General features: G+C 46.4%; 1 protein-coding gene across 1 annotated transcript in view; it reads left to right on the forward strand.

The window, feature by feature from the left end:
• Positions 1-13,113, forward strand: part of SMIM24 (small integral membrane protein 24) — a 28,348-nt gene extending 15,235 nt beyond the window's left edge. Inside the window, exons 3-4 of the mRNA XM_066574946.1 lie at positions 701-733; positions 12,749-13,113. Of these exons, the coding sequence (XP_066431043.1) occupies positions 701-733; positions 12,749-12,887 (172 nt within the window). The 3' untranslated portion in view covers positions 12,888-13,113. The remainder of the gene's footprint in view (positions 1-700; positions 734-12,748) is intronic.
• Positions 13,114-17,211: the final 4,098 nt, after the last annotated feature.

The following is a 17,211-nucleotide window of genomic DNA, read 5'->3' on the forward strand; positions in this document are numbered from 1 at the left end:
AAATACAACATGCCGCGATTTGTTTTCTGCGTGTTTTCATGTGGACAAATCACGGCCGTCTGCCTAGGATTGTGTTTTGTAATGCAATCCTATGCAGGTGGGCACGGGCGGAAATTCTGCGGGAAATCCTGCCGCAGAATTTCTGCCCAAGTAGGGGGCCTTTCTCTTTCTGGCCCGGACAACAGCAACAGACCAACAGACTCAGCAGACTGGGAACGACTACCACACATCACATGACCATACTTTTATACCACACCAGACAAAACGATACATTTTCCAGACATGACCCAGACATTCACCCATTCATGCCTGCATCCATCCAATACGCATAAACCAAACGCACTCCACAAACAAGACACTTACATGACAGTGACACGAGACAGACCAAGCACATTCTTGGGGGACTCCATTAACTCTGGGCCACTACACCTGCCAAATATATGCGTTCCTGTCTTTGTAAGGTGCAACCTGTCTCTAGCAAGGAGAGCATCATATAGGTAGCGGTCTGTCATGCTCCTGTGAGCTGCTGTTTGGTGGTCGGAGTTGGGGGGTCTTCTGGGGGTGTTCATGTGTGATGTGGGTCCATGTCTTTTAGTTACATTTGTGGCACAGATAAGTGATATTTACATGAACCCCCTGCTATAGTTTACATAGGAACACGATGATGTGACCTTAAACTTGGATGCTTTATTTATTACAGGAGGGGCGATGATGAGGAAGACAGAGCAGCCAGGTAAGGCCGACCGCGCAGAGTCCTCTTACGTATACGAGTATTTGTCTTTATTTTACATGGGTTGGTGTATTATTAAATATCAGATTCATTCAGGGACGGTCTTAGGTAAAGTGTGACCTTGGACAAGATTAAAAGTTGGACCCTTAAGGTCGGAATCACGTGTGTATTTACTGTGCGCAACTCAGTCACAATAAAAGTCTGCGGCAGGTGTTTGTGGCCATCCCGCACGTGCGGCAGGTGTTTGTGGCCAACCCGCACGTGCGGCAGGTGTTTGTGGCCAACCCGCACGTGCGGCAGGTGTTTGTGGCCATCCCGCACGTGCGGCAGGTGTTTGTGGCCATCCCGCACGTGCGGCAGGTGTTTGTGGCCATCCCGCACGTGCGGCAGGTGTTTGTGGCCATCCCGCACGTGCGGCAGGTGTTTGTGGCCATCCCGCACGTGCGGCAGGTGTTTGTGGCCATCCCGCACGTGCGGCAGGTGTTTGTGGCCAACCCGCACGTGCGGCAGGTGTTTGTGGCCAACCCGCACGTGCGGCAGGTGTTTGTGGCCAACCCGCACGTGCGGCAGGTGTTTGTGGCCAACCCGCACGTGCGGCAGGTGTTTGTGGCCAACCCGCACGTGCGGCAGGTGTTTGTGGCCAACCCGCACGTGCGGCAGGTGTTTGTGGCCAACCCGCACGTGCGGCAGGTGTTTGTGGCCAACCCGCACGTGCGGCAGGTGTTTGTGGCCAACCCGCACGTGCGGCAGGTGTTTGTGGCCAACCCAGACGTGCGGCAGGTGTTTGTGGCCAACCCAGACGTGCGGCAGGTGTTTGTGGCCAACCCAGACGTGCGGCAGGTGTTTGTGGCCAACCCACACATGGGGCAGGTGTTTGTGGCCAACCCACACGTGCGGCAGGTGTTTGTGGCCAACCCACACGTGCGGCAGGTGTTTGTGGCCAACCCACACGTGCGGCAGGTGTTTGTGGCCAACCCACACGTGCGGCAGGTGTTTGTGGCCAACCCACACGTGCGGCAGGTGTTTGTGGCCAACCCACACGTGCGGCAGGTGTTTGTGGCCAACCCACACGTGCGGCAGGTGTTTGTGGCCAACCCACACGTGCGGCAGGTGTTTGTGGCCAACCCACACGTGCGGCAGGTGTTTGTGGCCAACCCACACGTGCGGCAGGTGTTTGTGGCCAACCCACACGTGCGGCAGGTGTTTGTGGCCAACCCACACGTGCGGCAGGTGTTTGTGGCCAACCCACACGTGCGGCAGGTGTTTGTGGCCAACCCACACGTGCGGCAGGTGTTTGTGGCCAACCCACACGTGAGGGAGGTGTTTGTGGCCAACCCACACGTGCCATCAATGACTTCTAGACTTCTTTATTTGTCAAGATCACCACTTTACCAGAACCAGATATTAGCCCCTGATGCTGCATTCAGACGGCTGTATTCTTGGACGCGGCTCGCATCGGCAGCACGCGGACGCACGTTCATGTGCTGTCCGATCCCCGGAGACAGTGGCCATGATATGGACCAGAATAGGACATGCGAATAGCCTCACGGGCTATAATGGGTCCCTGTGCTGTCTGTGAAATACACGGCCAGCGCAAGGATGGGAAATCCGCCATTGTTACTGGGCCCTTACAATGATGAAATGTTACCTATATACTGCTACTGAACAAAAAGCAGTATACAAAGACCAGCAAAGATCCCAGGGTGTAAGGCACAACGATGCCATTACCACTAAATAGGGACTCCCTAACATTATTATCTCGTTACTGAATAAAAACGACTGGACAAAGACCAATATTCCCACCGTACGGCGCCCCATAGTGGTAGATACCAGTTCTGCACAGACCGTATACACTGAAGAGCACCTGTCTTGTAGCACGCTTACCTTTCCTTGGTCTTCAGATCTGCAGCAGTTCATTGTGGTGTAGATTCAGTAAGGGGTTAAATCATTCTGCAGGAATATCGGCCCCTGCGGACAGGAAGCTTCTTGCAGTTTATGCAAATGAGATGGCGGCGCTGACATGTTCTGACCAGATCACAGGAGGTTTCCTTGATTTCTACCTCCCAGTAATCTGGACCCATCTGACCAGGTGATGTTTTTCTGCTGCTCAGTGATCCAATTTTAGCGCTCTTTTACCCCCTGGAGTCTCGTCTTTCTGTTTTTCTTTGACACAATGGCCATGAGAGACTGAAACGTTGCTTCTTTTTGATTAAGAATAAAGATTTTTTCTTGATTTGATTTCCACCATTTATGCTGCCACTTCTCCTATATACTTTTATGGTCTGCAACTACTACGTCCTCATGCAGAGATTTCCATAGTCTCAGTGCTCTTACAGTAAAGACCCCCTTTCTATGTTGGTGTAGAAACCTTCTTTCCTCTAATCGTAGAGAGCGCCCCCTTGTTACTGTCCTGGGTATAATATATGATGGGAGGGATCTCTGTACTGACCCCTGATATATCTATACATAGTTATTAGAGCGCCCCTTTGTTATAGTGTTGGGTATAATGGATGATGGGAGAGATCTCTGTACTGACCCCTGATATATCTATACATAGTTATTAGAGCGCCCCCTTGTTACAATCCTGGATATAATAGATGATGGGAGAGATCTCTGTACTGACCCCTGATATATTATACATAGTTATTAGAGCGCCCCCTTGTTACAATCCTGGATATAATAGATGATGGGAGAGATCTCTGTACTGACCCCTGATATATTATATATAGTTATTAGAGCGCCCCCTTGTTACAGTCCTGGGTATATTAGATGATGGGAGAGATCTCTGTACTGACTCCTGATATATATATACATAGTTATGAGAGCGTCCCCTTGTTACAGTCCTGGGTATAATAGATGGTGGGAGAGATCTCTTTACTGACCGCTGATATATTATACATAGTTATTAGAGCGCCCCCTTGTTACAGTCCTGGGTATAATAGATGATGGTAGAGATCTCTGTACTGACCCCTGATATATCTATACATAGTTATTAGAGCGCCCCCTTGTTACAGTCCTGGGTATAATAGATGATGGGAGAGATCTCTGTACTGACCCCTGATATATCTTTACATAGTTATGAGAGCGTCCCCTTGTTACAGTCCTGGGTATAATAGATGGTGGGAGAGATCTCTTTACTGACCGCTGATATATTATACATAGTTATTAGAGCGCCCCCTTGTTACAGTCCTGGGTATAATAGATGATGGTAGAGATCTCTGTACTGACCCCTGATATATCTATACATAGTTATTAGAGCGCCCCCTTGTTACAGTCCTGGATATAATAGATGATGGGAGAGATCTCTGTACTGACCCCTGATATATTTAAATATAGTTATTAGAGCGCCCCCTTGTTACAGTCCTGGGTTTAATAGATGATGGGAGAGATCTCTGTACTGACCCCTGATATATCTTTACATAGTTATTAGAGCGCCCCCTTGTTACAGTCCTGGATATAATAGCTGATGGGAGAGATCTCTGTACTGACCCCTGATATATCTATACATAGTTATTAGAGCGCCCCCTTGTTACAGTCCTGGGTTTAATAGATGATGGGAGAGATCTCTGTACTGACCCCTGATATAGCTTTACATAGTTATTAGAGCGCCCCCTTGTTACAGTCCTGGATATAATAGATGATGGGAGAGATCTCTGTACTGACCCCTGATATATTTAAATATAGTTATTAGGGCATCCCCTAGCTATCTTTTTTGTATACATATAACCTCAGTTTTGATAACCTCTCTGGGTTTTATGATCCATCTGCAACAGGTCCCAGGGCTGACTATACTACCCCACTGCTGCAATCCCACCTACCATGGGTATGGCCAGAGGCCTAGTCCTTGTCACGTTGTAGCCGAGTAGTAACACGAGGGGGAATGCCTATGGAAGTCTATATGTATATCACGTCGTGACGCTACCGTTCCCACACCGTTACTCTATGCGGCGGAGTAATAAACACTGGACAAGTGTATCATTCCTCGGGTCCTCCAGGAACAGTTGAGGCCCGGTAAAACTTTACTTGAATAAACTTTGCAAGCAGGTAATTACAGGTACATTCACGGCAGCAGTTACAGGCAGAAGCTCAGAGGTTGGGAGGTAAAAACACAGGAACAATATGGCCCTATAATCCACGTTATCTATATGTCACCGGTCCTGGACATTATATATACTCTGGAGGAGGTAAAAAGACAAGATCCTCTCCACATACTCTCTAGCAAGACAAAATTACTTAGAAGAAGACTTAGCCTAGATGCACCCCGCACATCATCCGCGTGGGGGTCACAATCATGTACCTCTGTGCGGGGATCCTATTGGTGGACAACCACACAGGAAAAATAATGCCTGTAGTGTGAACAGGTACCTGGCTTGTGTGAAGTAGCATGATGGGGGTTGTGCACTCTCTCTGTAATGGACTCACTCCTATTACATCCACTTTACATACGCTACTGGATGTCGTTCCTCCTCTTCCATCTCCGCCATCATTGAAGCTGAAGGTGCTTCCATGCAGCTCTGTGTTAGCACTCTGTAGCAGGTAAGATGGAACCCTGCTCCAACACAGATGGAAGACAGACCTTTTCCAGCTCTCAGACACTCCCATTTATAACCTCACTTCTACCACATGACACAGTAGAATAGATACATTCAACAGCAGAGCTGACGGGCAATGATTTAATGGGAGTTAACCCTTCAGACGCTGCAGCTGTGCAACATGCATACAGGTAATTGACATGACAGTTTTGCACAGTGCATCCACATAAGACAGATTATGTATGACAATTATAGGGGGGACCAGGATGATGTTCTGGGACACTGCACATCTATTCAGTTTATTACTTTAGTTGCCCGCCTTTGTACCTGCTCAAGCTCTGATATGTCCTTCTTGAGTACCCATGCTAAAAACTGCCCAAATATTCTATGTGCGGTCTGACCAGTGACTTGTAAAGAGGTAGAACAATGTTCTCACCATGTGCCCCCAGACCTCTTCTGATGCCCCAATGATCCTATTTGCCTTGGCAGCAGCTGCCTGACACTGGTTGCTTCAGTTAAACTTCCAGTAATAAAACCCCCAAGTCCTTCTCCATGTCGGTGTCCCCAGTGGTTTCCCATTTAGTATGTAATGGTGACATGTATTTCCCTGCCCATGTGCAGAACATTACATTTATCAGTGTTACACCTCATTTGTCACTTTTCTGCCTCAACTTTGACCCAATCAGAGTATGTACCATTTATAACCCCCCTCTGCTTTCTATCACTGACCAGTTACTTACCCCCTTATACACATTCTCCCCCAGACCAAGCATTCTCATGTTGTATACCAACCTTTTATGCGGCACAGTATCAAACGCTTTGGAAAAGTCCAGATACACAAGATCCAGTGACTCCCCGGTCCAGTCCAGAACTTACCTCCTTGTAGAAGCTGATCAGCTTGGTTTGACAGCAGCGACCTCTCACAAATCCGTGCTGATACGGATTATACAGCTATTTTCCTTGAGGTCCTCCAGGATGGCATCTCATAGAAACCATTCAAACATTTTACCGGCCTGTCGTTTCCAGGTTCACTTTTTGACCACTTTTGAAGATCAGCACCACATTGGCTATGCGCCAATCCAGTGAAACAGACACCATCACTATAGAGTCCTTAAATGTTATGCAGCAGGGCAGTGTCAGACTGGCCTGCAGAGGGTGCTAGATAGGCAGTCTGGTACCTGGAGAAAGGAAAAGTAAGGGTCAACACTGATGGGTATAGCAGGAAGTGGCTACAAAAGAACCAGTTCCTGACAGAGACAGGGGGACGTTGGCTGAGAGAGCCAGAGAGACGATGAAGGGAGTCGCATCAGGGACTTGAAGCCTGAGGTCCAATGTGGACCAGTTGGGTCTGTCACCCTGTCTGACGGAGGAAGACACCCTCCAGATGCCCCAGGCGGGATTAGTGACAGGACCCTGTGTGTTGTGAACCATAGAGCTATATGGACTGTTTAAGATTTGTGATTCGCTATGAATGTGAGGTGCGCCACTTCCAAACCGTGTGGACAGCGATCCAGAGGTGAGTGAACCCCAACTTGTTACAGTTAGAAACAATGGGGTTTGTCTATCACATTACATAATTCCATTAGAACCCCGGGAGTGTATGCCATCAGGACCCGGTGATTTGTCTATTTTAATCTTTTTAGGATGGCTCTGCGCTTCTTCCTGGGTTAGACTGGTTACATTTAGTGGAGAGTTTACTTTATCTCTTTGCATCTCATCTGACATTTCATTTTACTCTGTGAATACACTGGAGAAAAAACTATTTAATAGATTTGCTTTCTCCTCTGCAATTTCCCCTACATTATTTATTAGAGGGCTGACACTTTCAGTATTAACTTTTTTACTATTTATGTAGTTGAAGAACATTTTAGGGTTAGTTTTATTCTCCTTGGCAAAAAGTCTCTGTCTCCATTTTTGCTGCCTCTATCTGATTTTTACATTATTTCCTTTTTTTCCTTATAGGTTTTTAGTGCTTCTTTGCTGCCTTCTTGTTTTAGTAGTTTAAACACTTTCGTTCTGTGGTTTATTGCCCCCTTTACATCTTTATGGAGCCACATTGGTTTTCTCCCATTCCTAACCCTTTTATTCCTGTAAGGTATGAGCCGCTCACAGTAAGAATTTAGGATGTTTTTAAACATTTCCCATTTAGGTTAAGAGCATCTCTGAGCTGATGGAACTTGGCCTTCCTAAAGTTTAGTCTTTTCGTTCCCCTACAAAACTCTCTCTTGAAGGAGAAGTTGAAATGTATTATATTCTGGTCACTATTTCCCAGGTGCCCCCCGACCTGCACCCCTGTTGGTTAATATTAATTCCGGACCATCCCGCTAGTTGGGTCCTGTATAAGGTGGATAAGTTATCTTTAGTTACTGACAGAAACTTGTTACCTTTATGAGATCCGCAGGTCTTGGTTTCCAGATAGTTAAAGACCCCCATAATAATTACCTCATTGTGATTTGCTGTGTCATCTATTTGCCTCAGTAATAGATTGTTATATTTGGTGTCTATAGAAAACCCCTAGGAGGATTTTATTATTATTTTTCCATCCATATATTTCTACCCCTAGAGACTCCGCATGTTCATCTCCCCCCCCATACATCTTCCCGTAATATAGGCTTTAAACAGGATTTTACATAGAGACAAGCCCCTCCCCCTTTCCCGCTTTTACGATGCCTTCTAAGCGGACTGTAACCCTGTAGGTTCACCGACTGGTCACAGCTTTAACACAGCGGTGTTGTAGAGATATCCCAAATGTGGCCCTAGTGTACCACCTGACTCATCCACAGGCCTGAGAAATTAATGAGCACCCTGTGGGTTTTTGGGGTCTCCTTTTTATTAGCATATTTTTCAGGCACCATTTTAGAACCCCACCCCTTACCCCCAAGGAATTCATCTAGGGGTGTAGTAAGCTTTCTAACCCCATAAGTAGTTTAAAAAAATAGATAGTTGTGAGTGGTTGGTGCAGAATGGAAATTGCAATCTTTTCCCACAGAGGTCATTTCAGTGGCCAGCATTCCATGTGCAGCTTGGGCCACCGAAGACAGTCATGCTCCAGTTTGTTGGGCTGGTTGTCCCTGGGATGGCTATACCCAACATGTGGCTGTCCTCAGAAGGGAAGGAGTAGCATGTGACACTACAGGCCTTATTGGTGCTATATGAGGATATACTGTAAACTGAGAGCAGTGCTTCAGGGTCAATGAAAAGGGGCCTCAACTAAAGAGAATCAATATTCAAGGAATCTGTGATAAGTCCTAAGACAATCTTTCATACAAAGTTGTGTTTGGGGTTTTCTTTGGCAGTGTCACACTGAACCTTGTTAGGAGCCCCCTCGCGCACCTCCTGCAGCTTTTTTGACTCTTTCACTTCTTTATCGTTTTGGTAACTATTACTCTGGTACAATATATGTGGCCTTGCTTGCAGAGGTACTGGTTCCCAATTTCTGGTCCACAAATATTAAAGCCTTCATTACCACATTTTGAATTCCAGTAAATTCCCCTGTGGCCTCCATATTGAGATAACCTGTAAGCATTTGCATTTCCATCTATACTGTGTGGACCTGCCAGCTTCTTGTTTCACATGACTTCAGTACTTCATCTGACAAGTCAACCCCTCCCATGTGCCTACTATATAGTTCAAGATGCAGTTTGTCTTGGGGTCTCTGTACTGGCACCTTGTACTGGGCAGGGGGTATTGCTATGGCCGTGTATTGGGCTCACTATAAGGACATTCTCTTATCCTTGTACTTTACACACAATACTTTGTTGCTGCGCCCCTTCTGAGAATTTGCCTAAGCAGCGACTTAGGGAGGCTTTTCAGGTTTTTCTAACAGTGCCACCTGCTGCAGTTTTTCTGGCAGTGAGGCTCCGGAATAGGGGAACAGGGGTGTAATATTATCCAGGTAGAGGTGGTAACCCGGATCCACTAGTGAGGGCACCAATTTCCACACTGTTTCCCCGGTAATTCTCAGGAAGGAAGCCATGGGATGTCAATTCTGGTGTCCTTCCCTAGTTTTGTGGGTGTACCCTGCTGTACTCCCGCAGAGCTCCGACCTCTTTACACCATACCTCGCCCCCACACCTGCCTTAAAACGTACAACAGACACATCAACAGAAGTACATTTCGTGGGGGTATGCTCAGGCAAAGTTGGCAATGAAACAGTCTAATTTTAAACAAGGTTGATGCTACTCATTATCATCATAATGCAGCAACCTGAGTGTTGTATCCTAAACATGGCAACATGAGTACAAGATGTCTGCGCCCCCGTAGCCACAAATGGTGGCTTCCTTAATAGCATTATATTCATATGTAGGTGCAGCGTCCCGTAGGGAGACCCCGGACACATGGCATACGCTGAGGAGCTGGGAGGGCAAGATGCTGACTTGTCACGACGGCACTTACCCCACTCCCTCCTGGAGGGACGCACGCAGCCAGGGCAGAGCAGCGCTGGGCCTCTTCCAGACACTTCTGGCATGGGAATGCCCAAAAACATTAGGACAGGTGCGGAGTTTCTCACGGTCGACGCCACCGTTCTGGCACCCATCGGCATGAAGATCGGCGGGGACATAACTGAGCCATAGACAGTAGTATAGTACCTCAGGTCCCCAGGAATGGTCAGGGCCTGGAAATAACTTTACTTGATGACTTCAGCAGCACACAAGGCACAAATGAGAGATCTGGAAAGTGCAGGAATTAGATAACCTAGAGTATCTCCACACGGCAGACCCAGACTTCAGGCCACTTGTGTGTGAATAAATAAAGACGCGTACCTCCACTCAGTGGGACCCAGCCTTTAGGACGCTGGAGGGTGAACAATGAAAGTAGAGTACCTCCACCTGGCGGTCCCAGACTACAGGACGCTCGGATGTGAAACAATTAGGTTGGAGTACCTCTGCACTATGCTTGGAATTAAACGCTCACTCGGTGTTCACTCACTCTCTCTCTGTCTGTGGGGCTCACTCCTTCTTCATGGGTAACAGGCACTTGGGAAATCTCTCCTTCTCTTCCATTCTTCACTACAGAAGGGCTGAAGGTGCCCTCATGCAGCTGGACCTCCTGACTCCGACTCCAGAAGACATGGAACTCCTTTCCCGCTCTCAATCACTCACATTTATCACCTCTCTCATATCACATTTACAGGATATAATTGATACATTTATAGACAGTCAGCTCACTTTGCAGACATTAACCCATCACATCGCTGCAGATGTGCAATACACAATAAATAGATTGTTTTGCACAGAGCATCTACATAGGACATACATGTATGTCATTATGGAGGAGGCCAGGAAAGCATGTACTGGGCCACTACATAGGTCCCAGAATCTACAGGGTCCGCCTGCAAGGCTAAGCAGAAGCTGTTGTGGACTTGTGGGTGACACACTGGTGGGCATATACATTTGTCTGGGACACCAATGAATTCATCAGTGAAATAGTAATTAATGTTTATTGCACTGAACCTTTCCATGTACAACCTGATCCCAGAGCCCCCTGTGAAGTCACAGACAGGAGGCTCATCATTTTCGGAGGTGGCGGTCTATATGGGGTCACTTGTCTCCAGAGATGTCTCTCCAGTTGTCCTGTTTGTCAGTTTCAGTAGAGGAAAGAAATCTTCCGCCTCCCTCACAGACAGGACTTGGTTACCGTTAGGCTGGGTTCACATGGGGTGGGATTGCTGTGGAAATTCTGCCGGCATTTTTAAACCCGAGACTAAGCAGCAAAGTGGACGAGATTTACAAAAGTCTCATCCACACGCTGCCGACAGTCCACTGCGTATAAGCCGCGTGGAAACTGACATGCGGCGAGGAATTCAAATGTGCAACATGTTAATTGTATCACTGTTTCCGCTACGGACTCTCTTCTCTCTATGGGGAGAGATTCCTGCAGCGCAATACAGGCGAAAGGCGCTTTAGACCAAATGGCGCGGGTTTTAAAGCAGCCTTTGCACTGTGAAATCTCGTGAAGTTTCCATGCGATCCCACTGCAGACATTCCGAGGGATTTCCGTCCTGTGGCAACCCAGCCGAAGATCAGTGAGACTGAATATTCTGCCAGCAGATGTTATGATGGTGACATCACTGAACAATTATAAGAGAGGCCTGATTATAATAATTTATGGTTAAGAGATTTCTAGAGATGGGACATTGGTCCAGGGATTTAGTCTGACTGTCATGTAGAAACATCGAAGAAAAGAGAGCAGCGCTAAATCCATGCAGCAAAAGACGCCAAATCATAACTGATCCCGGGTCATTCTATAATCCGGAACAATCCGCAGCCCTCCCGGATGGATCCGCTGCTCCGCTGTCTGTTCATCCAAAGCAACTTTTCAGTCCGCTTACTGGGACTTGTCAAACCAACAGCCCCAGTAAGAAGACGGAAACGTCGCATTGTGTCTGATCTATTGGGAGGGCTGCATATTCTTCAGGATTATATACAGTGCCCTACAGGGGTCATATAGATTTATGGGTCCTAAACTTTTTTCCCAGAATTTATATTTATTTTTCTTGTTTTCCATGATTTCAATATTTTATATAGCAAGGAAAGAAAAAAATTCCAAGGAACGAGCACAATCGTGCCTGAGGGCTTCACGGCTCACTGATATGGACGGCTTATGGCACTAAACTACCAAAACTAATAATTTTTATCATTTACGCTTTATGTAACCCGCCCAGAACCAAGCAAACTTGATCAGCCGGTCACCGGTGAAAAATGGGGGTGTGACACAAGGAAGTGGATGGGGGAGGGGCTTACAATCACAAGATTGAGGATACTCTGGAATGCTCTTGCCCAGAATAAACCTCCAATAGCTCGGCTCCTTGATCACACATAGTTCGCACCCTCTCAGAACACCACGATACATTAGGGCCATTAAACCGTCTGACATCATCCATGGCTGTGATTGGTTAGTCATCACTGCTTGACCAATCACAGTAATCGCCGGGACCATGCAATTGGCCCCTGAGTAATGAGCTGTGGTTGGCTTCTGCTGTAGACATCAATCATCACAGCTCTATTACTATGCCAGTTAAAATAGCGGCATACTAATGTGGCTAAGGGAGATGGAACAATACCTCTGCAGCACCACCTATTGGAAGGCAGCATTCCTGCAAGTCAATGTTAGACTATACAAGCCTTGCAACAATGACTGGGAATTGGAAGCCTTCCAATAGGTGGCGCTGCAGAGGTATTGTTCCATCTCCCTTATTTGCATATTACCCAGAGGAGCATGAATGGCCTTTTGAGTCTCCTCACTCACCGTCTAGGTGCTCTCCCTAAGAAGAAAAGATAGCGTTCCTGACCCATATTAATGTGGCGTCACACTACTTTGGTGCGTCGGGTTAACTGCCTTCCTGCCCAGATGTAATAGGACGTCACATGATGGGAAGGAGTTAATAGATTGCTTTACATAACGGTTTACTGAAGACTACATGTATAATATTTATTGAATCTCTTGAACTCTGTCTTAAGTAATATTTCTTGTATGCCGCCTCCAGAGTTCAGATGAATGTTTATGACAATGAAGCACTTGAAGAAGAAATGGATAACAAGCTGAAAACACATGAGAAGAACAAGAAGGCCAAGGGCAAGTGGATGGAAGGAGAAGGCGACGAGTCCCGGGTCACTGCCATGTGATCTGACCGACGTTTTACCACCTTTATTCCTGTTAGTCCGTTGATCCTGCCGAGTCCCGCTGGAATAGATTATAAGAATGCTGCCGGCAGTCCTAAAAACAGTCTGACATTAAAAAGTCCTTCCTCTAAAATGTTATTTCTGCATTATTTTCCGAGGCCAAATCTGTAGAACGTCCGACGTACGAGGCTGAGAACATGCGCTGTGGGATGCGTTGGGGCGTATAACATTGCGATGAAAGCTGTAAAATAAAGATGATGTCGCAGCCCGTGCTTGCATGGACTTTTCATTCAAACACATTTGCCTGCACTTGATATAACACTTGAGAAACTTATAGGTTGGACTTGGTGGATCATAAATGTCCCTTTTAAGCCCCATCAACTACCGTATGTAACTACTGTGGTTCCCCCAAAATAATACCCTGTCTTATATTACCTTTTGACCCACTTTTGGGGATGTCTTATTATACTTACCTAGCAGGCTTGTCCAAGTCCCTCCCGCTGCTCTTCACAGCTCCAACGCGTTTCCCGCAGTCCTCTGCCACTCATACAACATCACTTCCTGGTTATGGGATTCATAAATCCCCCCTCTAGGAAGTGATAGCTGTTATTAGTTCTTCGACCGCTGCTCAGCCAATCAATGCAGCGCTGGATGAACCAATGCGATGGCTATGATTGGTTCTTTCACCGCTGCTCAGCCAATCAACAGCGATCGTGTTGTAGAGGTGGGATTTATGAATTGCCTGAGTCGCGGCCAATCGTAGCCAATGCAATTGTTCATCCATCATGAACTACACTACTCCTAAAAAAACAAACACCAATACTAACCTACCGCCGGCGTTCTAGTGCACTTGCGAGGGTCCCCGTCGCTCCTGCAGGCTGCCGCGATGGCCTCCGTGCCGGCAGAGCATTTCTTTCTGGAAGCAGGGCTTGAATTCCCTGCCTCCAGTAAAGATAATGCTCTGATTGGCTAGCCAGTGCTGGGTTACCCAATCACAGCCATTCAATGACATCATTGAATGGCTGTGATTGGTTAACCCAGCGCCAGCTTCTAATTGGCTGGCGCCGGCGCTGAATTCAAGCACCGCTTCCAGAAAGAAATGCTCTGCCGGCACGGAGGACATCGCAGCAGCCTGCAGGAGCGACGGGGCCAGCAAGCACATCGGAACGCCAGCGGTAAGTGAGTATTAAACCCCCCCAGTGTGATTACCAGCAGGGAGCTGCGGCACCCCGATAGGGAATCACTGACAATACCAGCCCCAGTGTCAGATGGGCGGTCATGGGTTGGTATTCAAACATACCAGCCAGTAATATGGCAGGCAAAATATTACCGACCGGGTGGCAACCCTAGTCATGGGTGACGCCACAGTTTCTGCAGTGGGGAATTTCTAGGCAGGGGGGTAAATCCTCTCTTGCACAGCTTCCGTGGGGAAAGTCCTGGTTGTCGGGAGTAAATCCACACACACACAGGTACTTTTTAAGACGCTGCCTCCGGAAACAGACGGGCGACCAATCGTTTTACTCAACTTTGGCAACAAATACAGTTCAGCAGTTTCCTGGACAGGTGGTGCGACAGGAAGAACTCACGGGATGTCAGGAAAAACGACAGCCACAGTTATCTGCAGGTCCTGGCCCAATACCACACTCTCTACTCTCTCCTAATCTCTACCAGTCCGCACTCACAGTCAGGTTCATGTTGCCGAACTCCTGGGGGTAGTAGTCCCCGACAGTCATTAGGCCATTCTCTCTGCCTCTTCCATTCTGCACCACACAGGTAGAAGGTACCTGTGTGGAATTCCTGAAATCTCTGCTGCAGGCCCAGAACAGAATGCTTTCCGCCAATCACTGCGGCACTCAACGAACCAATCACAGCCATCGCATTGAATGGCTGTGATTGGTTCATTGAGAACTGCAAGGAAGCCTGCCGGAACTCTGAAGACCAGCGGGAGAGACCTGGATGGCGCCTGTTGGTAAGTATGATGAGACATTCCCCAAAAATAAGACCCTGTGTCTCTTTTGTGGCAAACATTTATATAAGACAGGGTCTTATTTTTGGGGAAACATGGTATAATAAGAAAGCAGTAAAAAAGCACTAAAAACTTATAAAAAGGAAAAACTAGTTATGTAAAAAGGAAATCAAAGCAGCAACGATGGAGACAGAGAGATTAAAGAGGCCAAAGAGAGTAAAACTAACCCTAAACTGTTTTTCAACTATATAAATAGTAAAAGGAAGGGTCTGGACGCCTTTTTTGAGCGTTACAACATTACATATTATATCACTGATTGCTTCAGAAGGGTCGGTGATCCGGGGATTATTCCGATTGCCAGATTGGAGTCAGGAAGGAATTTTTTCCATACACTGAGAAAAATCGGCTTCTACTTCATTGGGATTTTTATCTTCCTCTGTATCAACATTGCAAGATAATAGGCTGAACTAGATGGAAACGGGGCTTTGTTCAGCCTTACATACTATGTTACTATCTAATGGTCTTAGTAATAGATTTTCAGTGGCTTCAATTATATTTGGTGGATTATACCAAAACTCTACGAGGATTGTACTCGTATTACTGATTTCTCCTTTATGTATTTCTGCCAATAGAGACTCTGCATGTTCATCTCCCTCACATATAACCTTAATAGAATATAATCCTGCAGTGTTGGTTTTAAACAGGACTTTACATTAAACAAAACCCCTCCACCTTTTCATTTTTTTCCCGATCTGTCCTGAACAGACTTTAACCTTGTAAGTTCACCGCCCAGTCACAGTTTTTATCCAACTAGGTCTCCGTTATTCCCACTATGTCATAATTTTCCTCAGATCTTATCACTTCCAGCTCCTCAACATTATTTTTCAGACGTCAAGCATTAGTCCCATTTAGAATTTTTTGGTTACCTTTTATTTCATATTAACTGTTCTAACTGTACTAACCCCTCCCACTGCTCCACCACTATTATCATTACTCAGTCCCAGATCACCATCCACACTATCTTTATCTTTATCTCTCTGGTTCCCTCCCCCACAGTCCCTAGTTTAAACACTTCTTCAACCTTCTAGCCATCTTCTCCCCCAGCACAGCTGCCCCCTCCCCATTAAGATGCAGCCCGTCCCTATGGTAGAGCCTGTAGCCAACAGCAAAGTCAGCCCAGTTCTCCAGGAACCCGAACCCGTCCTTCCTGCACCAACTCTGCAGTCACTTACCTCCCTAATCTCTCTTTGCCTTTCTGGTGTGGCACATGGTACAGGAAGTATTTGAGAAAATACTACTTTAGAGGTCCTTGCCCTAAGCTTAGATCCTAGTTTCCTGTAATAGTTTTTAAGGACCTTCCACATACCTCTAACTTGGAGTATGATCACTTGGCCAGTTGTGAATCCGCCTAACAGTTGCCTTGTCAAACTCATATTTGATCATTTTTTTAATAAGTATGGTATGAGATACTTTGTCAAATGCTTTACTAAAGATATACTATATCCACCACATTTCCATGATCAACCCAGTCAGTGATTCTGTCATAGAAGGAAATTAGATTCGTCCGGCATGACTTGTTTGTTACAAACCCATGCTGGCTCTGGTTAATTACTCCATTTTTATCCAAGTACTTGCATACATGCTGTTTAATAATTTGTTCAAAGATCTTTCCCGGTATAGAAGTCAGGCTCACAGGCCTGTAGTTTCCTGGATCCACCTTCTTCCCTTTTTTGAAGATGGGGACAACATTTGCCCTTTTCCAATCTTCTGGGACTTCTCCTGTTCTCCAGGAATTTTCAAAGATTACGAAGAGTGGTTCAGCAATTACCTCCGCTGCTTCCTTTAGTATCCTAGAATGTAATTCATCTGGACATGGAGACTTGAATTCATTTAAGTTAGCCATGGTAGAGATGAAACTAATCTATGTAGAATAGATGTAGGACTTCTAGTGCTTGATTTCTAGATAGTTCTGGGAGTTTCTTTCAGAAAGAGTCCTGTGCTGAAAAACCAGAACATGAAAACAGCAACATATATCCCACTCCTACAGAGAGGATAAGGGCCACCAAGCATCTTGAGCACATATGGAGTGTGAATGCACATATGTAGCTGTGTATAAAGCATAGTTATTCAAGTAGGTTGCTTTCAGCCTGCGGAGCCATATAACTTCTGGGTAACAACATACGTTTTAGTGTATAACTCTCAGTGATATTGGCAAGAGTCCTGAACATTGAAGACCTTATAATTTTTTGATGACAAGGAACTGAGCTCTGCATCTCTGTTCCCAGCAGAGAAGCCTGCATACCTTGTAGGGATAGTTGTCCTCCTTCAATGCTAGGAGATACTTCAGCTCTTCCTTTGCGT

The sequence above is a fragment of the Eleutherodactylus coqui genome, chromosome 7 (genome assembly GCF_035609145.1).
Source record: "Eleutherodactylus coqui strain aEleCoq1 chromosome 7, aEleCoq1.hap1, whole genome shotgun sequence".
Taxonomy (NCBI): Eukaryota; Metazoa; Chordata; class Amphibia; order Anura; family Eleutherodactylidae; genus Eleutherodactylus; species Eleutherodactylus coqui.